General features: G+C 41.1%; 1 protein-coding gene and 3 non-coding genes across 5 annotated transcripts; 1 reads left to right on the forward strand and 3 right to left on the reverse strand.

Annotated features, from left to right (window-relative positions):
* Nucleotides 1–6,879: 6,879 nt before the first annotated feature.
* Nucleotides 6,880–6,951, reverse strand: trnad-guc (transfer RNA aspartic acid (anticodon GUC)). Its single transcript has one exon. It is a non-coding gene; the product is annotated as a tRNA-Asp (tRNA).
* A 4,834-nt stretch (nt 6,952–11,785) lies between these two features.
* Nucleotides 11,786–19,299, reverse strand: LOC134884182 (uncharacterized). Of its 2 annotated transcripts, XM_063912879.1 has the most exons (11): nt 19,061–19,299; nt 16,707–16,791; nt 16,447–16,596; nt 16,201–16,352; nt 15,942–16,078; nt 15,735–15,828; nt 15,535–15,646; nt 15,201–15,427; nt 14,930–15,101; nt 14,707–14,834; nt 11,786–14,569 (listed from the first exon to the last, which is right to left on the reverse strand). In XM_063912879.1, the coding sequence occupies exons 2-11, from the start codon at nt 16,786–16,788 to the stop codon at nt 14,252–14,254; spliced, it is 1,572 nt and encodes a 523-aa protein (XP_063768949.1). In that variant the 5' UTR covers nt 16,789–16,791; nt 19,061–19,299; the 3' UTR covers nt 11,786–14,251. The 2 variants fall into 2 exon arrangements, with proteins under 2 accessions (XP_063768949.1, XP_063768950.1); XM_063912880.1 differs by lacking the exon at nt 16,447–16,596.
* A 1,350-nt stretch (nt 19,300–20,649) lies between these two features.
* Nucleotides 20,650–20,731, forward strand: trnac-aca (transfer RNA cysteine (anticodon ACA)). The gene has a single exon. It is a non-coding gene; the product is annotated as a tRNA-Cys (tRNA).
* A 984-nt stretch (nt 20,732–21,715) lies between these two features.
* trnag-ucc (transfer RNA glycine (anticodon UCC)) lies at nt 21,716–21,787 on the reverse strand. Its single transcript has one exon. It is a non-coding gene; the product is annotated as a tRNA-Gly (tRNA).
* Between the last annotated feature and the right edge of the window lie 2,479 nt (nt 21,788–24,266).

Consider the following 24,266-nt stretch of genomic DNA (forward strand, 5'->3'; position numbering starts at 1 on the left):
CTTACCCTAGTGACAGGGCTAATTTCCCTGTTGACATCTCTGACAGTGATGTTAAGAGATCGATTATAAAGCAGGGGCCATGCAAATACGAAGGCCCCTATCCGAGGGATGCTAGAGGCAGGTGCTTTTCTAAAGAGTACTATAACCGTGTGTCCAAGAAAGGTACACAGATATCACGCAAATGGTTGTGTTACTCTCCTAAAATGGATCGTGTGTATTGCCAGTGTTGTTGGTTGTTTGGTGACAGAACGTCTGTGGGCCATAATTTGGCATGGACAACCGGGATTAATGACTGGCAAGGTCTTTCGCGGAAGATCAGAGAGCACGAACATGCCCGTTGCCACTTGTCAGCCTGTGTTGTGTATGATACATGGCAGCAAAATGTAACCATCGACGAAAGGATTTCATCTGATTTCAAAAGTGAGGTTAGTTTTTGGTCAGATGTTTTAAAAAGGATTGCTGACGTTACATTAACCCTTGCGTCCTGTAACTCCGCTTTCCGTGCGCACCACGAGAAACTAGGAGAAATCAATAATGGAAACTTTCTGGCCCACATCGAACTCCTTGCGCGTTACGACCCCGTGTTGGAGAAGTTGATCAGAAGTAAAAGTAAAATCAAATACTTAAGCCCAAAAATTCAAAACGAGATGATCTCAATCATGGCACAAACTGTCTTAGACGAAATAGTGAAAGAAATCCATGAGGCAGAATTTTATTCGGTCATATTAGACACAACACAAGACATTTCCAAAGTGGATCAGCTAAGCCAAGTGCTCCGCTATGTCACGATTCCTAAAGATGACAATGATGTGCCCTCAGACGTGCAAATTCACGAGAGTTTCATGGGTTTCCATTCAGTCCACGACCAAAGCGCACACGGCTTAGAAAAAATTATTCTCGAGCTGTTAGAGATGAAAGGAATCTCGGTCAATAAATGCAGAGGACAGGGATACGATGGCGCAGCCACAATGAGCGGGGTCTACTCTGGCTTACAAAAAAGAATCTCGGATAGGGAACCAAATGCAATGTACGTTCATTGCGCTTCTCACAATCTAAATCTAGTTTTAAACGATGCGTGCCAGAATGTGGCAAAGGTGAGAGCGTACTACGATACAGTAGAGAAACTGTATGACTTCTTCAGCGCAAGCATTAAACGTTGGGAAATTTTGGAAGTGCAGTTCAAAGTGGCAGGGCAGCCAACTCTTAAACGTCTATGCCCGACACGTTGGGCATCCAGAAATGATGCGGTGCGCGCCCTTCGGTTTCGTTACCCAGACGTAATGAAAGCGCTCACTAAAATATCCCTGCTGTCCAAAAAACCCAAAGAACGCGCGGAGGCCACTGGTCTCAAAGCCAGCATGGAAAATTTTGAATTTGTGTTTCAAACGGTCATACAGGGTAAAATTCTTGAGTCAGTCCACATTGTTTCCCAACATCTCCAAAAACAAAACGTGGACATACTACAGGCAAGCCAGTATCTCTCAAGTGCGTCTGACAGCCTTGCGTCACTCAGAGGTGAATATGACAGCCTCAAAGAAGCTGCCCAAGACCTGGCCAAATTGTGGGGTATCTCTCCTGTATTTCCCGAGAAACGCAACAGGCGTACGAAAACCTATTTCGACGAATTGTGTGAGGACGAAAGGCTTACGAATGCAGAGGAGAATTTTAAAGTGTCGGTCTTCTACGCCACTTTAGACATAGTCGTTGCGCAGGTGGGTCGCAGGTTTGAAAGCATGCGAGAAGTGGCACGAAGGTTTGGGTTTTTACGCCCCGAGGAACTCATCTCGAAATCCGATGGTGAGTTATATGCATCAGCAAGTACTCTGGCTGCGCAATATAATGACGACTTATCTGCTGATTTTCCTGATCAGATCCTGTCATTTAGAAGCGCATTACTACCCGCTCTAAAAGAAATTGAACGTGGTGGGGTACAAGATTTGGCACGCACTCTCTTTGTGAAACACAGTTCCATATTGTCCAGTCTGCCTGACGTTGCCACAGCTATAAAATTGTTCTTGACCATACCCGTAACCGTTGCAACAGCAGAGAGGTCGTTTTCTAAACTAAAATTGATAAAAACATACTTGCGAAGCACTATGTCGCAAGATAGGCTACGGGGCCTAGCCATCATTTCTATAGAGAACAGGCGCGCTCGCAAGTTAGATTTAAACGGTGTGGTTAGAGACTTCGCTCATAGGTGCGCTAGGAGGAGTGCCCACATATACTCGTATCCAAAGATGTAAATGCTCTGTTTATCATCATTAATGTTACTTTTATTGCTGACTGTTGTTGCTGACTGTTTCATTGTTAGAATTATATGTAATAAATGGATTGGATAGCCTACTCTGTGTACAGAATATTAGGGTCAGTGACGTGCCGCATTGATTTGCACTTCCAGGAGCAATAAATATTATATATTAATATAAAATAAGTTTAAAATTCTATATAAGCTTTAATCTCGTATTATTTGTCCTCCTCACTGTTCATAATTATGTGAAAAAATCAAAATTAGGTAACTTTTAGACTATTAAAGTGGTCAATTGTCATATGGTCAAACAGCATTCACTTAAACTTATTTAAGACAACTGCATTAAAAATGATTAAAAATGATCAAAGATTATCAACTTTTTAATTTGGCATATTTTTTCAAGTCTTAAGATAAGCATATTAAAGTATCAGTGAGATAGAGTTTCAAGAAATGTCATTAGTATCTAAAACAAATTGTTCCGCAAAGACACATTTTCCCTATGTCATATGGTCAAACAAAGTTTGGAAGCCATTTTGGACCTGCATATTAATGACTCAAGTCATGTGACATGGGATGTCATCACTCAGAGGACCCCTGAAGACCACCCAAGTTGAAGGTGAGTTTAAGATTTTGCTCCTGAATTTCAGTTATTTTCACCGTTTCCAGTGCGGTACCATGTGTCGCAGATTTGGGTGTCATATGGTCAAACGCCAAAAAAGGGAATAAATAGTTTAAATTTGGAAATATTATTGATTTACATGTGAAATATAAAGTATAAAAGCCAAGGTCAAGGATGAAGTTATAAGTAGGTGGCCAAGCAACTGCCTGTTATCAATGACAAAGCATGAAACTGTCATAAGGTCAAACAATAAATGTCATATGGACAAACGGTTTGACCTTATGACATGTTGTTGTACCATATGACACTGGGCATTTAACTGAATTATTTAGTTATTTCTTAATGGTTTTACTACATATATAGTTTGTACAACTAATATGAATTAATATTAATATATATAATATATTTCTGCCTATTTTTAACTTTTTTTCACATTTTTACAGATGCCTCTTTCTAGTAAGGAGAGGTATGCACGTTTCCGTGCAAAGCTAATGGCAGATCCTGCTGCTAGAGAGGAAAACCTAGCCAGGAGGAGGGAAAGGTATAACTGTGAGAGTGTATGATGTCAGGAATGCCAGTATTGGCCAGTTATGTCTAGGGTTGGGTACCGAAATCCGGTACCAATATGGCACCATGACCATCCTGAGCCATTCCAACACTTCTCACCACCTGGGCCATCCCAACACTCCACACCACCGGGGCCATCCCAACAATGTTCAACCCCTCATAAACCCCCAAAGAAGACCACCTCCAGCAGTCGAACAGGGCAACGTACAAAGAAACTGAGGGAGGAGATAGCACAGCTGAAAAGGGACCTTGTCAAAGAAAAGAGAAGAGCAGATAGATGTCGGAAGAAAGCGAACAGGTTGATGATAACAAAACGCAGAAAAGAAATAAAAAACAGATCAACAAAGATTTTCAGGAAGGGGCCAGCAAGAAGACGGAGTGTGGTGGAGTTCCTCACTAGGGATGAAAACAGCCGTCTCCTACCTGGAAAAAAGGACACGGTTTCAAAGGACAGGGTTAAGGAACAGCGTCGTGTGTTGTCGAAGTCGCTTAAAGAGCTCCACAAGGAGTACAATGCAGAGGTAGGAGAGGGATGTGTAGTGTCTTACCGGCAGTTTGTTCGTCTCCGTCCATTTTATGTAACTGAGCCAAAGGCTAATGACAGAAACACATGTGCTAGCTTAGATCATGAAAATGTTAGCCTCCTACTGGAGAAACTACACCAGAGTGGCCTTGTAGCCAGTAAAAGTACCACTGAAGCACTTGGCAACATTGTGTGCGATATGAAAAGCCGGGAGTGTATGCATAGGCTGTGTACGAAGTGCTGCTACACTGAGATGGAGCCACTCCTACCAGATGAATCCGGCCAGGTGTCGTGGAGTCAGTGGCAGAGGGAGAAGGTCTGCACTGATGGAAAAACCTATTCACATTTTGTGAAGAAAACTCTGACTGGGACGTGGGCGGATCTCGTGAAGAGTTTCAATGAAAAACTTGACAGATTGGCCAAGCATCAGTATACGTGGATTCATCAGGTGGAGAAATGCAGAGAAGTCAAGAACAGTCTAAAACACCATGAGGCTGTAGTCCACATGGACTTTTCAGAGAACTACGCCTGTAAGCTGAATGTTGAGGTCCAGCACTTCCACTGGGGGGGAGTCGAAAACAGGCCACTGTCCATACATGCATGGCTTACACGGAAGAGGGGTCACAAGCTTATGCCACAATATCTGACTCCTTAAGACATGACGAGCGGGCAGTATGGGCACATTTGAAGCCTGTGCTGGATGACATCCAACGCAATCCAAGAATCACCACTGTGCACTTCATGAGTGATGGCCCACTAACGCAATATAGGAATAGGAAAAATTTCTATCTGATGTGCACCTTGCCTTTTATTCGTGGCATTAAGGAGATGACATGGAACTTTTCAGAGAAGGCACATGGAAAGGGGGCGCCAGATGGTGTTGGTGGCTCAATAAAAAGGATTGCCGATGCATTTGTGCTTCAAGGAGGTGATATCCAACACCCTGAAGAATTGTTTTCCTTTCTGGAAAAGTCAAATTCGAGTGTCAAGTTCCATTGGGTATCAGAGGCTGACATCGCCAGGGTGGATGAGGCAGTGCCAGATGTTTTGCCAGTAGTCAGAGGCACTTTGGGTATTCATCAGGTGACAACAAACACCCCAGGCAAGATCTCCTGCAGAGAACTGTCCTGTTTTTGCCATCGTATGGGACTTTCCTGTGAATGTGAATCACCCTCAGTCCTAAATTATAATACTGAAAAAGCTGCACCCTCTGCCACCATTCCGACCCAAGATGACGTGGTTGGAAAGATGGTTATAGTGTCTTATGACAAAAAGCCTTTTGTTGGGCAGGTACTGAAGGTCGTCGGAGAAGAAGTCGAGGTCTCCTGTATGCAGCAGTCTGGGACGAAGAATTGCTTTGTATGGCCCCAAATCCGAGATGTGGTGTTCTACTTCCAAACAGATGTCATTGCTGTCATCTCAGAACCAGAGCCATCAACCAGTCGAAGCTCAAGATTGTCACTTGAGGACTGGGAAAGATTCATATTGGTGTGAAAAGTTGAGCAATGACCAGCCCTTTGTGGTAGTTGTGTGTGTACGTGTCAGTGTGTGTGCGTGCATGTGAGTGCATGGGTGGGGGGCGGAGGATGTTTGTTGGGTTAACAAAACATCTATATAGGCCTATGGATTAAATGGGCATGGGATGTCAGGGGCTGAGTTGCAGCATCTTTTTCACTATTTTATGCAATCAAAACACACACACACAGGCCTATATATATATTAGGATATATATATAAAGAGAGAGAAGTAGGAGTAGGCTAGTAGTAAGGAGGCCGTGGCAGGTGGCGGTGGGGGGCCCCAGTCTAAGTACCTGCAGGGGGGCCCCAAGTGCTTGTGTTACGCCAGTGCAGTAACACATCACTAACTTCACAAGAATTCATACCTAAAGCATATTGAATCATTCACGCAGAGACACTTATCACTCACGCTTACGCTAGACGCCATGTTGAAATTGAATTGCAATATAAATCTTACACTTAGTAAGTAATTGGTTGTGTGCTGAATATACATATTTATACAATATATGTTGGCGTACCTTGCATCACTGCATGAACCCTTATGGCACAACACAAATGAATATATTTGGTCACTAAACCTTGCTCTGATTACTTGCTCTGAATAGAGTCAACATAGTCCGGAGACCTCATCAAGGCATGTATATTTATATTTTATTAAAGTTATTATGGAGATATTCAAGCCTGCATAACCACGGAGCGCCGTCAGAGCTAATCGTTCACAAGCGCAGCTGTGAAGTGCTGCTGTTGTTTGTTTGAAAGGATATGTAACCACTGTCATTTAACTCTCTCCAGCCAGAAAAGGCACAACAGCAAATTAAGTAAACGTCCGATCACCAAAGCACATCAGAACCGCTTTACAATTTGTTTGAATGCAATCGCTATTGTATTACAAAACAATATGAACATGTACGAGAGACGATAAACAGTTCATATTCATGAAATACGGACAGTTCGATATGTTCAAACAAGCAATTTTATCATCGTATCTAACAGTTATTTACTGATGTGAAATCATGCTCCCTCTTTCTTTAGGGAGATGTGTGTGTTCTGTCTGCGCAGAAAAAAATTGGAAACCGTTTTTTTTACTTTGGGCACTGCCGCAGCACCCTGGTCGCATGGACAACAGTTGATTTGAGCAAGCAAAAAGTCGGCATGTGCACATACCCTAAATTAAAAAGATTATTTTTCCTTAGGAAAACCCTTGCCTGTAGCGTCGTCCTGCTCCGGAGGCTCACTCATTGCATGCTTGTGGCATTGATGTGAGGTGCTGATGCCGACTCGTCCGTGGTACTTATTTTGAGTAGTGTTTAAATTGTGCTCTTTTTTTTTTTTGTGTAACAAAAATAAAGTTAAGGGACAATATGAACAGAGAGATTTCACAAAATATAATGTTATTCAAAAATTCCTCCCCGTCGGGGAATTGAACCCCGGTCTCCCGCGTGACAGGCGGGGATACTGACCACTATACTAACGAGGAGAGATGAGAATCTAGCTGATGTAGTACTGTTTTTATCCACTGTATAGAGGTCAATTTGCATATGGCACTGTTGAGTAGTTCTTTTACAGTCCCTAAACCCTCAGGATCAGAATCAGAATCCCTTCATTCGTCCCACAGAGGGGAAATTTGCATTTGTTGCAGCAAAAAATGAGCCACAGACAGCTTAATGTTACACCCAAGATAGTAAAAAATATATACAAAAAATTACACAACTTTACAGAGACCTAAAAATATGAAACCATTTTGAGGTTTTCCATTCATTCTCTACGATAGTGCTAAACCACTACAGTTTTTATATATATTTGGCCGCTAGTGGAGCTGTAGCCTGCTTTTGCCAGTCAGAGCTGTTTGCTGGCTTTTTATCCACTATACGTGAGTCAATGAGCAAGTGCATGTTCCATCAACTACATATAACATTGCTTTAAATTTGTGGAGAGAAAAACCTTCCATTCCTAGGTTTATAAATTGAACAAATTGAACTGAAAAGATGCCATAATCACATAATATAGAAATAATTAGTCAGATACCCCTTTCCCACCAAACCTGCTCTAGGGCCGGACCGGAGCCTGTGTCCAACCCAACCAGTTTTTTGGGTTTCCACCAAAGCAGTGCACAATGAGACAACGTTGCCTGCAGGTTACATTCAGACATGTAGTCTTGTATAATATTAAAAATAACAATTTTCCTATTTTAATTGGCATGATTACAAACAAATGTAAGAGATTCTTACACATGTGTGTACATTATTTTGGTTTCAGTTGTGTGTGTGTGAGAGTGTTTCACAAGTTTATGCGAATGGTTTTTCTGAATAATGTTCCCTTTTGATTACGGCCCCTCGTTGGTTTCCACTAAAGCAATGTAATATGGGGGACAAAACATGACATAAATATGAACTAAATAAAAGATTGAATAAATAAAGTAATAAGTGAATAGATCTGTTCGCCTACCAGCCTGACATCGGGGTGGATGACGCTGTCCTCTACCTGCTGCAGAGGTCCCTCTCCCATCTGGAGAACGCTGGGGGCCCTGTGAGGATCATATTCTTTGATTTCTCCAGTGCATTCAACATCATCCAACACGGCAAGACAGACCCAGAGATATAACAATATATAAAAGCTATATAACAATGTGGTTGTTTTATTCTGAACTTTTATTTAGTTATTTATATATTTATGCATTTATTTCTTTTTGAATTTTTTTATTCTTGTCTTTATTTCCACACTAATGCATTATTTATTTATACTTATTTTATATTTCGTCCTCCATACTATGAGAGGTGACTGGTTCGAAACAGGGTATTTGTGCTACCTCATAATTCCTTAATATGCATTCATTGATGTTATATCTCTGCTTAAACCTATGCTTACTGACATTATTTATTATGTGTTACTGTATATCCATACCTTGTTTTTAAAATGTCTGATATTTGATCTTGCCACACTGTTTGACAACGAAAAAGCAAAATAAGGGTTTCTGGGAATGGTAGAGCTTAACTCTCTTAACTATTGCCGTTCGCCCTCTATGGTAGTCCTTAACACTACAGGTGCAATATATTTCCGACCACAAGAGGTGCTGTTTCCCCCTTTTGGTAGAAGAAAGGAGACCTCGTTTTCAGTGACAGAAAGCACAAAACAAATGCCTTGCAGCAACTTCATAGTTTCTTTGCAGAGGCCCCAAATACCAGAAATGAGTCTGCACTTGGATACTGGAAAAATAATTACCACCGTTTTCCAGCACTGGCAACAATGGCACACAAATATTGTTCTGGGCTTTGTTGGTACTTAAAACTTGGCTCATAGGTTAAAAAACGTTCATCACAGGCTTTTGTTATTTTTCACAAAAATATTCTCTGTCTGACTAAAATGTTACATTTAAAAGAGTTTCATGAATGTGTTTTCATTTATTGCCTCATGAAAAGTGGATTAGTCAACAGCGGCAGCATGGTGCTCTTCTACAAACAGAACACAACCTAATTAAATAATAATTCATTTAAAACAAACTACTTGTGTAGATGAAGTACATTACTCCAAAGTGTACAGTAACTTTGGATAATTCGCCTTATTCACCTGGCGGCCATTTTGAAACTCGAACGAGGCTGAGGGGTACACAAACCCGGAAGTTTGACTCCGACGCATACGATCTATGGAAGATTCAGCAGCACCAGCAATGGAAACTCCAGTGTGGACCACCAACCTTTCTTGTTTGCCAGAATTAACAATTCAAAATGTGGAGCAGTGGGCCAGTACCGACTGCAACATCCCCCGGGCGGTGTTAATTAAAGGATACAGTAACTGGATCGAAGGTTTTATCCACGACATTGAAGGTAAGAATGGACGCTAATTTACCTCAGTTTCTGCTAGCGTGTAGCAGCTAGGGGTAGTAAGCTTAGCTGTGATATGGAGTTGTTGACTGTACTATGTTTGATTTTATTTAAAACTTAACATGTATTTAATCGACAGTTAATAGGAGCCCAACACACATATTTGTGAGGGCTAGGTCTTTTCCCTCAGTGCGGAAAAATGAGTCACCGTACAACATACAGGTATCATAGTGCTAAGTGGGCAAACTGCTCAGTTCGCAGAGCAGTGCCACAGTTTAAACCAGCTTGCTAAATGTTCATTATGAGTTTTATCAACGATGTACCTTTCCCTGTCTGACTGAAAATAACATGTTGATTTTATCTCATTAACATGTTATCTCTAGTTGATGTAATATCACATAAGCCTCATTGATATCTACTCAAATACAGTATTATCTTGTTTCAAATTAGCAAAGCCAGACAGCGCTAGGTGCATGTTGCTATTGCTTGTTGACAATGATAGTATAATGACAGTATAACTATCAGGTAAGTGATAAGGTAAGCTAAGTATTAACATTCATAAGATAGGAGTTGCTCAGTTCTTGGAGCAGTGTATCCAGGGTTGAGGAAGGTTCACTGCACACTCAGTGTATGTGTGTGTGTGTGGAGCAGTCGGTACTGGCCCACTGCTCCACATTTAGAATTGTTAATTCTGGCAAACAAGAAAGGTTGGTGGTCCACACTGGAGTTTCCATTGCTGGTGCTGCTGAATCTTCCATAGATCGTATGCGTCGGAGTCAAACTTCCGGGTTTGTGTACCCCTCAGCCTCGTTCGAGTTTCAAAATGGCCGCCAGGTGAATAAGGCGAATAGCACGTGAATAATAAACGGAGCTCTCTCTTTTCCTCTCTCCCTCGCCTGACAGCTGGTCCTTATCTGTCTCACTGATTCAGTGACGAGCAGTAAAGAGTATATTTATGACTAGTTTAGGGAGATTCAGAGGTAGATAAAAGTGTGGTTTAACTCTAAACATGTGTTTTGCTCAGCTCACCGTTCAGCGGGCAGAGCTTGCGGTTGATCCGGGCAAGCTGCGTACTTTCTAAACAGCTACTAGGATGTTATAATAACGAACTTGCTCAGCCTATGAACAGTGGGGAAAAAATACATTAAATCATCGGCATCGGCCCAATTGTTATTCTTAACATCGGCATCGGCCTTATTGTTATTCTTAACATCGGTATCGGCCAAGAAATTTAGCACCAGTGCATCCCTAGCTACAAACCACGTGTTCACTAAGCAGCCAGCTACAGTTAGCTTTACCTTGTATTTTAGAAGTGTATATTGTTCATGTTCAATAAAAAAAATAACAAACTTGGCTTTGGTCAGCGCCAATTTAATATGCCCCAATAGGAAGCAAATCAACGTGAAGACCACGGTCAAATCCACACAGAAAACAGGTCCAACTATGAGCTCCACCTTGCTCCACGTGTCAAAGCGACACCAACACGCTAGCTAACATGCTAGCAACGGTTAGCCGCGGCTAATTTAGCATTGATCTTTTCATTAAAAAAACACATTTAAATGTAATCTTTTCACAGAAAACTCACCAAGGGTGTCTATTGAGAGGCGATGCTCTTGGAAACTCGAGGCAAAGAAAGTCACTTCAATGGTTATTTGTTCCAAATTACTATTTAACATGCATCTAACTCTGCTGAGTCTCTTTGTCCCATTCGATTCCTCGACGGCACACCTGGGGCGGGGCTCATCCTGGATTGGCTTGCTTTGTCAGACTGTTGATGGACAGGTGATTTAACTAATCACACTAGTAAATGCTTTCATATAGAATTGTAAAAATGAAAATATCCTATTGTATATCTATAGTGACTATTTTAGACATGACTCTAGATAAAATGGTTTAGACCACATTTATCTTTAAAAAAAAAACATATTCAAAGTTGAATATGGAAACCCCTAATAAATATAACTATTTTATATATAACACAGCTTCATATACTGTGGGGAAAAAATGAAAACACACACAGTCAGCTGGCTGTTTCTACACAGTAAAAAACCTAGTGTTAATTTTACTCCTTAAGAGTTGAATTTAACTCTCTGTCAGATAACATTTGGTCCCACTCGAAATTAGTGTAAATTTTACTCTATAGCCAGTGTAAGATTTCCAGAGTTAATTTTACTCCATTTTGTGTCAAAATTAACAATGAAATGTGTAAAAACATTTAACACTGTGATCTGTTTACACTGTCAGAGTAAATTTATTTCACTACATAGAGTAGTTTTCTACTCTAAATATGGTTCAATTACACAAGTGTATATATTTTTACACTGTGATGTTTACACTGTCAGAGTAAATTTATTTCACTACATAGAGTAGTTTTCTACTCTAAATATGGTTAAATTACGTGCGTATTAAGTGTATATATTTTTTTATTTTATATGAATGAAATAGTAATAATTCTTAACTGCTGTAATATATAAGGCAATACACACAATCGGGTACTGTATCACACCTTTTATTGCCTGATTAGAGATAACAGTATGGGACAATGTACATTGCTGTGTCATTTTCCCCACATGACATTTTTAGGTCAAAAGGCCTTTGATAAGGCAGATCATCAACATTAAAGGCAACACATTCTTTTTTTGTCTTAGTCACTTCATAAGCAAAATAATGTTCATTAAAAGCTACAGTAAATAAAGGAATGGTGAGCAGCACCGGTTTCTCATGTATAATCACAACCGATTCGACCTGGTAAAACAGTGGCATTTCAAATTCAACTTCACCACAAACGACCAGGTGTGGGCGGTATACATATCCATTGTGCTTAGCCCACGTCACTTTAATAACCTTATCACAATTGGACATTTTCATTTGCATAGCAATCACTGAACCACCTTTAATCATATTTAAAGAGACACATTTTCCTGGACCAATGTCCAAGCGAAGGAAGGTTGTTGAGGATCGCCACTTGTGTGCCATATGATTCTGGTGCTTTTTGGCCAATGTTTTGGTGACATTTTTAAAGGACTTAAGCTGTGTCTTGAAAAAATTGTGTTTACCTTCATATCGCATGCACCAGCTATGGAGTACAGGTCCTATTTTCTGAATGCATCTAGGGTAATGAATCAGGAAATGATGTTTTGGTAACAGTCTTTTATGAGGATATACCTCCTTGAACAGTGTGTGATGCTCAACAATCAAATGTTTCAAATACACGCATAAGCCTTGAGATAAAATGGGCGAGAAAACAATGTTGACGATCTGTAACAACAATAAAAGCAGGGTCCAGTGTTGGTCTGTAGAGGCTACCAAATCTCCAAATATAAGGGGAACATTCCTCAGCAAGCACCATGACTGAATTGCGTTTAGTCCCAAATCATTAGACTCTGCACTTAAATTCACAGCCACTGGCCTATTACATCTCTCTGTAAATCCATAATCAAAACATAGTATTCTTGAATTCAGTTCTGCCAGTGTAATTTTTTCTTTCAAATAAAAAAACAGCTGCTTTAATTCAAATTGGGCCACACCTTCTAAAAGATCATGCATCACATCAACTGAGTAGTTCTCGGTTGTGTGAAAATATGTAAGTGAATTTAGTAAGCATGATCTCTTCACGCCAAATACATAAGGAAGAGAAGGCCTATGTGCCATTTCTTGGCAGTGAGCACTGTGGGCCTCTTTGGTACGCAACACTATTTTGGGAGACTCTTCGGAGAATTCAGTTTGGAAGTCCTCTTTTTCGGCTAAACAAAACCTACAGCAATACCTTGCACTGAAACTCTCAACCAGACCAAACAAACTATGTAGGCCTAAATTATCTCCAGTCACCTGTATAACACTGCCACGAACACAACCACCATACAATGGAATATCAATGCCATTACTCTCTAACTGTTTGAGATCACAAACAATAGGATCTAAAATAGCACTAAAACCGTAACGCTTTATATCCTGAGCATGAAACAAGGCACAAAGATGTATATTGGCCAAAATAGAATTCCACTTCGGTGAGAAATTCCTTAAAGTAAAATAAATACCACCCATTTTATGAACTCCCTTCTTGGACCCCAAGGGGTTGGCAATCTCGAAATCGTCATAAAACATTTGAATCTGTACAGTGTGTCTCTCTGTTGAAAATAGAGGATGAGTGTTGAAGAAAGAGCCATCACAAATATCTTTGAGTTTTGAATCACTTATATTTGGGCTTTTGAGCATTTCTCTGGCATGTTCACTTTTAAATATTGAGTTTAATGTCGATAAAATTGGAACATACATAAATTTGTCTTTAACTACTACTTGGTCATATGTTCCTGTCTTTTTGTTGAGCCTCAAGTCAAATCTTGAGCCAATTACAAGCTCCACTGGCTCCACAGTTTCCCATTTGCTGGTCATAAATTTTGATTGTTTGTATTCTGAATTTAGAGCTGTGAATGGATTCTCTAATTGGTCAAAACATCCCTCAACTTTCTTGCATGATTCAGTTCCTCTTTGATCATGAAAAACACCCTGGATGACTGACTCTCTAGCATGCTCATGTATATCCTGCACAATATCCTCCATAGAGGTCACAACTGAATTAATAACAGACTGGGCTACACCTGCTGCCTTAAGATCTGAAATGACAGAGGCACAACTATTTACAAGATGTTCTGAGGATAACGCTTGCTCTGACTCAACCTCAGCCTCATATGGCTCTTCTGCAGGACTTTCATCACTATTTAGAACACTTTGACAACGTGGTGGTTCAGTTTCAACAACAACATTAAAACCACTATTCACATGGGACTTGTTAAGATGCTTCCTAAAACCCGAAAAACTATTAAAAAAACGTGAGCATCCCACTTCGCCACATTTAAGATGAAGAGTCTTTCCTGTACAGAGTCCATGTATAACTTTGAGGTGCTTTATAAGATTTTTTGCCTCACCAAGTTCTTTGCTGCAAAGAAAGCACCTCATTGTTTAACGCACCATTCGCACTCGCAACTCTGCGATTCTTGGCGTTTCCTTCGTTTCCCCCACATCAATGCTGTAAATGGTGGTTTGCAAAAAAGTGAAGAAATTATTCAACACAGGACTGTAAGATGTACAAAAGACGTAGTGGGCCTTAAAGAGTTCATCCAGGGCTCCGACTGCGCTGGTTGCTTTGCATGGAAGTGCATGCTTGTCGATAGCAATGAAGAAGGAGGTAATGCTGCTTTTTGTGGGTCCCTGAGCAAGGAGGTAGGGCTGACTGCTTTGACTTATGGTGTCAAGATGCTGCTGCACGCTTGTTCCCGTCTGTAACAAAACACATTCAACAACACTATTTATTAGAAATTAAACAATAACATGAGATCACTCCAAACAATTAAAGGATTCAAGAATTTGAGAAGAAATTGATGTTTGATTAATTATTAAATATTAGTGTAGTGTACCTTTTGGAATTTGATGAGGTGATCTACTGCATGAGATGCTGAGATCTTCCCTGGCCTCTTTCGTCCCTGTGCGGATGGCGGTAGCAGATGTAGCAGCAGTATGATGGTTGACATGTCACTGTCCCAGCCTAGAGGCCAACAAGTAGCAGGTTAACATTATGCCATAATTTCCCACCATCCTCAATATATTTAGCAACATGCTTCTTAACATTCAAAGACATACCATTTTCGACTTCAGTAGATGTCTCAGCGTTGCGCATCAAATCAAGAAGGTCTGTGGAGGGGACCAGTCCATGGCTTTCCTTAATTACTTTTGCTTTGAAAGTGGTAGGCCACCTCTCCAGGAAATTGTTGGCAGTCTGCTCACCAAACATAAGTCTGAAATCCTGTTCTATCTGTAGTTTGAAAAAGAAAAAAAGAAGAAAAGGAGGAATTGGTACCTTGTGCTACATTTTACAATATGTCTCAGTATTCAATGAATGTAGATGCCATACCAGTCCTGGTGTGTCCAGGAACCGTGGAAATACTGAGAAGACCTCTGCTGATTTGTCATTATCATTGACCATGGCATGGCGATAACTGAAAGTGACTTTCATCTTCTCACGGATGGTGTACTCATCAGCAGTGTGTCTCAACACAGCGATAGCGGATTCCACTTCCTCGTCAGTCAGGACTTGGTCGGCAGTAAAGGGTCTAGTACGCCCATGGCCTGGACCACCAACTTTAGAAAAAGACAATTTTGTTGTTACTCTTTATAACTACACAGTTTTATATCCTCCTGTCAACACATTTCACAGGTTGATAATTCCACCTCATGATAAATATTACCTTTAGGAGATCTACTAACTGCTGGACCTCTTTCCTCTGCAGCTTTTCTTTGAATAGTCTTCAACCGCCATGCAAGGTATCCTGAACCCCTTTCAGGATCGTAGTAATGATCCTATGTATAATGTATGCACAGTGTGATATATACATTCATATGATATCAGCAGTTCGAAGGGCAAATATATTTCAAAACCTTTACTTACATAGCCATTCTGTGAAGATGGGTCTTCAAGATATGGAAACAGAGCGACAATCCCCTGTGCATACATCACTCTCACACTCCGGGGCGGAGATGTCCTGGTGTATTCAACAATCAACATTCATAGATAGCATTGAACAACATAACCTAAACAACAATTGCAATAATGTTTAAACAATGTCTCATGATAACGTATTTGAATCTATTTTACCCATGTTTTTCTGTCATCTCTGCGGTAAGTATGTTGATTAGCTGTCTTCTGGTTGAATCTGTAATGGATTTTGTTTTTGCATACTCCTCCATGATACGGTCACCTCCAGGCTTTGTCGTCAAGATTTTTTCAATTAGCTAAGGGATCAAATGTGCAGTATTGTATTTTTAAAATGTCTTGGAAATTACGATACAAATACGATGCACCTCAAATTAAACATGTGACTCAAACTCCACACACGCACACACTGACTACTCACAGCTTTTGCTTCATAGTTGATGCGGCAAGGCCTTTTAGGTTGACTTCCTCCGGCTGCAACTGGTTCCTCAGCTGGGTCACACAAAGAGAAGTTGAGGATCACTGTGTCTTCAGATGCAGTAGAGCGTGGAGATGACGTGGACTGAGGGTTACCTGAGCATTGAGAAATATAAATGCAATTTCATAGTTCAATACATCCACTTCAACCATGTGTGTGTACAGTCATATGCAAGTAGTCAGCAATTACCAGGTGCTTCATTGGCCAATGAAACAAGGAAAGGTCCTTGAGACTCTTTAACGACCTCCTCAAAAACCTCAGCGTCGACCTCTGTGTTGGACTGGTCATGGATCTTGATGTCCAACCGTCTATCTTCATCGATGTTAAATTTAATACTCACTAAGTAAAATAAATAAATAGTGCACAAACATTTCTGATGAGAAATAATTGCAATATGCAATTGCAACTTGAACAAATTAGGCTACTTTCAATCCAAATTAAGTGCCTACCTTCTCTCAAGAAATCACCAAATGTTACTTCAGGCAGCTTTATGTACTTCTGCTCTCCACCAAACGAAACACGCAGCAGCATTTTCTGTAAAATTTAAGGAAGGTTGAATAACTGTTAATATCCATCAAAATATTCTCTGAAGAATCAGAGCAAAGTTATTAGAAAACGTAATTGTCTAATAAACACTCACGGAGTTATGGTACCAATAGGCTAATTTAGGGGGTGCAAATAAACTTGTTAGCTGACCTTCAGTCTTCCTAATGACTTTCTTTGCAATTCAGCAATTGTTGAAATAACTCAAGACTATTTCTGGTTTCAGACAGGCACAAATTAAGCACGAGAACATAACATCTTGCAAATGATGGCACCTTGGGCAGAAACCAGGTTGTCAAGCTAACTTGCTAACATTTTGGTAATGCTACGTTAAAGTCACATTGGGCAGAAACCACGTTGTCAAGCTAACTTGCTAACATTTTGGTAATGCTACGTTAAAGTCACATTGGGCAGAAACCACGTTGTCAAGCTAACTTGCTAACATTTTGGTAATGCTACGTTAAAGTCACATTGGGCAGAAACCACGTTGTCAAGCTAACTTGCTAACATTTTGGTAATGCTACGTTAAAGTCACATTGGGCAGAAACCACGTTGTCAAGTGTTAGAAATAATCAATATATTAGAGCGGAACTTTAAAAGATAATTCACTGTTTCTGGACGGATCATATTTGTCCATTTCCGGTAGTATTACAGGATGTTGTTTTTAGCCTCAGATAGCATAAAGCTAATATTGTTTTGTATATATGAGTAGAGGGAGAAGGACCAGTGGAGTTGCATACTAAACACACCGCCTCTACCTCTCACTCATTGGTGCTGCAATGATACAGTTGCCTGTTTAATAACTGATAAACCTCCTAAGAATTGCATAATAGAATATCGTAGATGACAGCTCCAGGACTTCGCTAACAAGATGGCGACGGTGACGTCATAAGAGGACCCGCCCCCGACGACGTCAGCCTATAGAGGAGGATCCAGCCCCCCGCTACCAACCAATGAGAGCACGACAGCGGGGCGCGTCTGATTTTGAAGTTGTTTATTGTATGGTCGGAAAGGGGTGGTTCTATAAAACATGTAAGGATTGTGAAATCGAGCTCTCTTTTGTTCCGGACCGCCAGACAGTAACTACTGATGAGCTCCGCTCAGTCAGTGGCCTGTGGACGCGTGTCCCGGGCTATTGAGCCACAGCTGTGAAGCTTTTGTAAGGCCTACTACTGCATCCTTTTATTAAACACTCCTTTTATAACTTTTAAGGGAGTTTTGCTTTCTTTATTTTAAACCGTCTCCTGGGCTTCAAATAAACGAACATTTCTTACACAAGCTAACTTGCTAACATTTTGGTAATGCTACGTTAAAGTCACATTGGGCAGAAACCACGTTGTCAAGCTAACTTGCTAACATTTTGGTAATGCTACGTTAAAGTCACATTGGGCAGAAACCACGTTGTCAAGCTAACTTGCTAACATTTTGGTAATGCTACGTTAAAGTCACATTGGGCAGAAACCACGTTGTCAAGCTAACTTGCTAACATTTTGGTACATTAACCTAACGTCACCAACCCGGCAGAACAACTTAAATCATCACTACCCTATACATCGCAAAGTGTTAACAAGCAATTACAGTCTGAAATGTGTCATTTCAATTTCGTTATCAACTATATTACTTCCAAGTTCTTAACGTGGTATTGCAGTCAAATGCATCTGAACTTGAAGTCAGTGATACTGATTAGCTAACTACATCTATCTATGCACGTCTAACATAAAATTTTAAAAGCCTACAATCGTCCATCGTCGTCAATATATTGCAAAAAGTTGGTCGTTAGTGGAAAAATATCTAGCTAGATGGTGAAAACCTACAAATGCTCAAATAGAATTACCACGATAGGTCTACAGGGAGAGATGATTTCCAGCGTGCCAGCTCAAGCTCATTGTGTAGTAGTTAGCGTCAAGGCTAACACAATTGCCCTCATCCAAAATTGATTGTTATACTGTGGTTAACATAACCTATTACATGTACAAAATGGCATTTACAGAAGTAGATTACAAATTCTATGTGCAGGTCAATTTAACTGAGAGAAAAAACGTTTGTCTAAAATGAATATGCCATAGTGTTGCAGCTGATGGTAAGCTCACCCCACGTTTAACCTAGTCAACCGGCTCACTCGAACGTTACCGACGGAGTTTACAATACAATGTAGAGAGGGTAAAAGTAGCCTAACTAACCCCAATCAACATCTACGCAACAAGGCTATGCTACATTAAATACATATGTTTGATGTTGAAAACACAGGACTGCTACTTACCAAACGGCGTCTTTCTCCAGTCGGAGCAGTTTCTGACGTGGTGCAGGTTACAAAACTTCAGAAACAGTGGCGGGAATATTGGAAGGGAATCGTTGAGGGAATTCATCACGCTGTAGAGTAAATGTTTTCACTGCATGTACACAGAATTTGACTCTCATCTTTAACTCTACTGTTTGGTCAAGTTTACTCTTCACAGTAATGGAAATACACTATCTAGTTTTAAATAACTTAACTCTGAAAAATTAACAACCCATTTTTTACTGTGTAGGCCTGTGCAGGACGTGAATGTCAGCATGGTCTTAAAGTTCTGCAGGTGAGGCTGGTGCAGATCCTCCATCATAGCCCCACTGCTGTCCCATTGGTAGGAAGGGGGAAACCGGAGGAAGAACTTACTCAGTCCACTTTGGTCAAACCCATACACTGTGTGACACAGTTGCCATCACGTTGAAGTTGCTTCCCAACGTTGAAGTTGTTCTTTTTGATGACATACTATAAACAAGTAACAGGAACCAGTTGGCCAATTTGTATGTTATATTGGATAATTAGTATTAACTGCTTCATCCCCTGCTTGGACTTCAAATGTACTATAGCAACCAAACAATAACAAAGCCCAACCAAAGAGAATGGAAGATGTCATAATGAACAGAAACTGACATGCATGTGAGGCGAACGTGATAACCACTACAGAAACTGAAGGAAAAGGACATTGGCACATGCTCGGGAATATGCAACATTCATGTTTGACTGCAAACGTTTTACATTCTCAGTGCCAGGTTAATTTCCCTGTTGCAAAGCGGAGCCTGACTCAACCGCTGTATTTTCCGACTCACCGGCCTGTCCCAGTATCGTTGTTGCCACTTAGGCACTTCCGGAGCATGTCATTCCGTTAGAAACCTTCCTAAGCTAAACTGAGAATTTAACCCCGATGTTGACTTTGGCTTTATCACCCTTCTCCAGCCTTGATGCGGTGTTAATGTACAACTGTACACAGGGTGCTTTCTGACCTACACTGTCCTTTAAACCTGTGGATCGTCCAGCTGCTGTAGCTGCACTGGTCGGTACACCAGGAGCTCTTCCAGCTGCTGCACTTGCCCCTGGGGCACTCAGCTGATCTGAACTGGCTGATGCTGTCACAGCCTTCTCTGGTGACTGGGGAGAACCAAACTGGGTTTACATTAACAGTACATTTCCCTTAAGCCTGACAGTGGTCTGCATCCATATAATTATGTACTCACACTGTTAGAGAGTGACAAATCAAACCTTTTCCCAGTGCATTTGCATCACAGATTAAATGTTTAAGGAATATAGCATGAGTGAGGGTGGGGTTCATAATGGTTACCACCAGGTGTTGTTTGGCCGTAACCACGAGGCCGTAGGCCGTGCGTATATCCATTACAAAGCCCAAGATCACGAGTGCTATATTCCTTTTATACAATAATTCCACTGAACTAATTAACCTTAAAACACGACCTTCACCACCCTTCGGTAAAGGTGATGCATTTGCAAGCATGGAATTAACTTTGGTCCAAGCAGTTGAGTGGCGATCACACAAGCGCTTTTTTTGTGCACAGACAAAATAGCAGTATCTGGTTGACGTGGCCGAGGGGTTAAGGCGATGGACTACAAATCCATTGGGGTCTCCCCGCGCAGGTTCAAATTCTGCCGTCAACGTGATAAGATTTACTTGCTCAAAAAACTAAAGGCTGATTCATGGTCGTACATGAAAGGCCACAGAGAGGGCAAGGGTTGTGATTGGTAGGTAGACGACAAGGTAACTGGTTGTTAACATTGTGAAGGCGAGCTTCCAAGCTAGCAGTAGGCTGTGATCAGAGAGGGACAACTCATTTTGATGCACTTTACTCCTAAAATGAAGGCAGCATAAACTTCAGCCCTGCTATCCCAGATCCTCTTCCAGGTGCCCTGGCTCCAAAGTCAACAGTATGTTCCCCCTCTGATGCCACTAGAAACGACAGCAGGCTGTCCTTGCTGGGCCCTTGGGGGTTGAAGGTCCCACCTCTCTCCTCCTCTTCCACCTTTTCCATCAGGTAGAGGGTGTAGCCGGCGTCAGGAGCCACCTGTACAGTTTTCCCCTTATCAAAACTGTAGCACGTACTCCCTGATCACCTCGAGTCGGTCGGGTACATCCCCTTCCCTCTGAAGGTCCTCAGTGAGAGCATTTGTCCTCACATGCTCATGTGTCTGAGGGGCAGACTTGTCCTGAAGGGAAAGATTTTTTATAATTCTCATTGCCTCCTCTGAAGGGTCCTGTCTCAGGGTTTGTGGTGGGATTGTTATCTTTGCACCATGTGGCCAGCTGGTTCACTCCCTTCCTGTACTGGGTCTCGTCGTTGATGCTGATGAGACAGTGAGGAATTCCAGCAGATTTTTGCAGAGAAAAGGCTGAGGCCCAGGTTTGTTAGTTTACAAACCCGCTGTTGAGGGATGAAAGGGTTGATTGCTGAGAAAGTTTAATGAACAGCATCCTAACATATGAGTTGATACACAGTGTGAACACATTAATCATTTTTCAACAAAGGATAAACAGTGATTGATGATGATTTATGAGGACAGATTTTAATGACCTGCCATGCAGACATCTAACCAGCAACAAAAGTTACGTAGGCTTCAATATCTGCTGCCTTTGAGCAAAACAACTGCGATGGCCGGGAATCGAACCCGGGTCAACTGCTTGGAAGGCAGCTATGCTCACCACTATACCACCATCGCATGAAAACCCAAGGAATTCCTCTCTAATCTCACATCTGTATGTCAGGAATCTGGGAAGCGGGAGGCAAGAAGAGAGGAGGAGTGGAGAAGAAGGGAAGGTTCAACAGCAAGAGAAGGGAGTAGTGCAATTCTGTGCTCGGTGATTACTGTTCAATCTGCAATAATTCAAACCAGTCAATTAAAGAACTGACTGGACAATAATATAGACTCATATGAACGACGGACCTGTATACCTAACTAGATGGAAAACATAGTTATCATGTTACTTTTATCCCTTTATTCAATAGGTGGGCGTTTCCTGCATTCTTTTTATTCATAAATCTTCTTTTGGCTCGCATAAAGGAGAATCCTTCCTCCCTAAAGGATATAAGATTGCATGATTGTTCTACACTGCACTACATGTGATCGACTGTCATGGCTCTTCTCATGCCAGGTCGGTTATGTTATGTTTTATGTCCCTGACATGTGCAATTTAAATTATGAATAGTTAAAAAACATAAGGTTAATATCACAAGTTTTGTAAACTCTTGTAAAAGTCCACAAAGACAATAATATCTCTCTCTCCATCTACAAGATAAATATCAGAAAAGGGCAAATTCTGTTTAGGCTATGCTGTGATGATTTGTTTAACCACCTCATTAATCTTTCCCTTCTTTTCCACACGTCCTGGCTCATAGCAATGATGGGTGGCCAGAACCCAGGTGCCACCCCTGATCTTATAATGAATGGTCACATTAAAAAATGTAAGAGTCATCGCCCCTGTGTACCTTTGTGAAAGTACTGAGAAGACAAACTGAGAGAAAAAGCAACTACATAGCAGCCAGACACATCGGCCCAATTCCAAACCTCCCCCCTAAGTGACGCTCCAATTCAACATGTACACAAACAGTTCCTTGCAAACATTTACTGGTAAAGCAACAAGTCTTCCGTTGTCACGACAGGTTCACGCGGTGGTGCTTCAGCAATCAGTGGTTGTGTGGATAACAGGGAGACTGCACGGTGCACGAAAAGAGGTAGAGACAATGTGCTGTTGGTGGGGCGCAGTGTCTAACTAGTCTAACTAGCGTGGGGAATAAATGACCACTTAACATGCCTGAATATTGTTTTGGTTTTTCCCTGATCTTTTTTGTCCATAGGAAGAGATGAGAGACTATGTTTCACTTTGAGGAGAGGCCGAAAAAGTTACTATGGTGTGCCTGCCTGTGTGTTGATGCAGAACAATGATGACTACTGTAATCCAGCTAAGTGGAATATTTTCCACAAGAAGTAACAAAGCGGATGTCACAATGCCTCCACGTTAAAAAGTTACTAATATACAAAATACAGGTTGTGCCAATGACAATATTATTTGAACCTGCTCTGTACATAAACAAAATCATGATTAGTACTCCTTTCATGTTAGTGGGGTTTACAAATTGATGATAGATGGGTAGTAAAATATCGCGACACAGATTTCCTTAAACACAGAATTGGTCAGCACGTTGGGACAAGCCTGTTTGTTGGCTAATGGCAACATTATCTCTGCATCATTTGTTCTGTGCAACTGACCTTAGCACTTTCAGGAAAAGGTGGCCCTCGCACTGGAAAGAAATAGTGAAATCTTCACATTACAACATGTAGGGAAAGGCACCCAACTCCCTCAGCTACCAGAAGGGTAGCAAATATCCACAGTGCTGAAAATTATAAGGCTAAGTTATATATATATATACAGTGGTATGCAAAAGTTTGGGCACCCCTCTGAGATTTCATGACAATTTGCTTTTCCTTTATAATAGAAGATCACAGCAACAACATTTGTTTTCCTACAAAGATGTAGACGTTTTAGTGTTTTCCAGACCAAAATTCTTAGGGTAGCATTACATAGTTTTATTATAATAAAATAAAATGCAAAAAATGGGATGTGCAAAAGTTTGGGCACCCTTATAAATAGCATTCATTTCAACACCTGTACGGATTTATAGCTGACAGGTTGCTGCACAAAATTGCTTTGATTAGCTCATTAGACCTTCAATTACAAAGACAGGTGGAACCAATCATGAAAAAGGCTATTTAACATAGGTAATAGCTGGCTGTGCCTGGCCTAGGTTCTTTCTTAGGGAGTGGCAAGATGGGGACCTCAAAACAACTCTCCACTGACCTGAAAGCTAAGATAATCCAACATTATAAATTAGGAGAAGGGTACAAAAAATTATCTGACAGGTTTAAACTGTCTGTCTCCACAGTCAGAAACGTAGTTGTGAAATGGAAGGCCACAGGAACAGTCCGTGTGAAGGAAAGATGTGGTAGGCCGACAAAAATAGGGGAAAGGCACAGGCGAAGGATGGTGAAAATGGTCACAGAGAAGCCACAGACCACCTCCAGAGAACTACAACAACATCTGGCTGCTGATGGTGTAGTTGTTCACCGTTCCACAATCCAGCGTACTTTGCACCAGGAAGAGCTCATTGGAAGGGTGATGTGCAAAAAGCCTTTCCTGAGT

This window comes from Eleginops maclovinus, chromosome 21 (genome assembly GCF_036324505.1).
Source record: "Eleginops maclovinus isolate JMC-PN-2008 ecotype Puerto Natales chromosome 21, JC_Emac_rtc_rv5, whole genome shotgun sequence".
Lineage (NCBI taxonomy): Eukaryota > Metazoa > Chordata > Actinopteri > Perciformes > Eleginopidae > Eleginops > Eleginops maclovinus.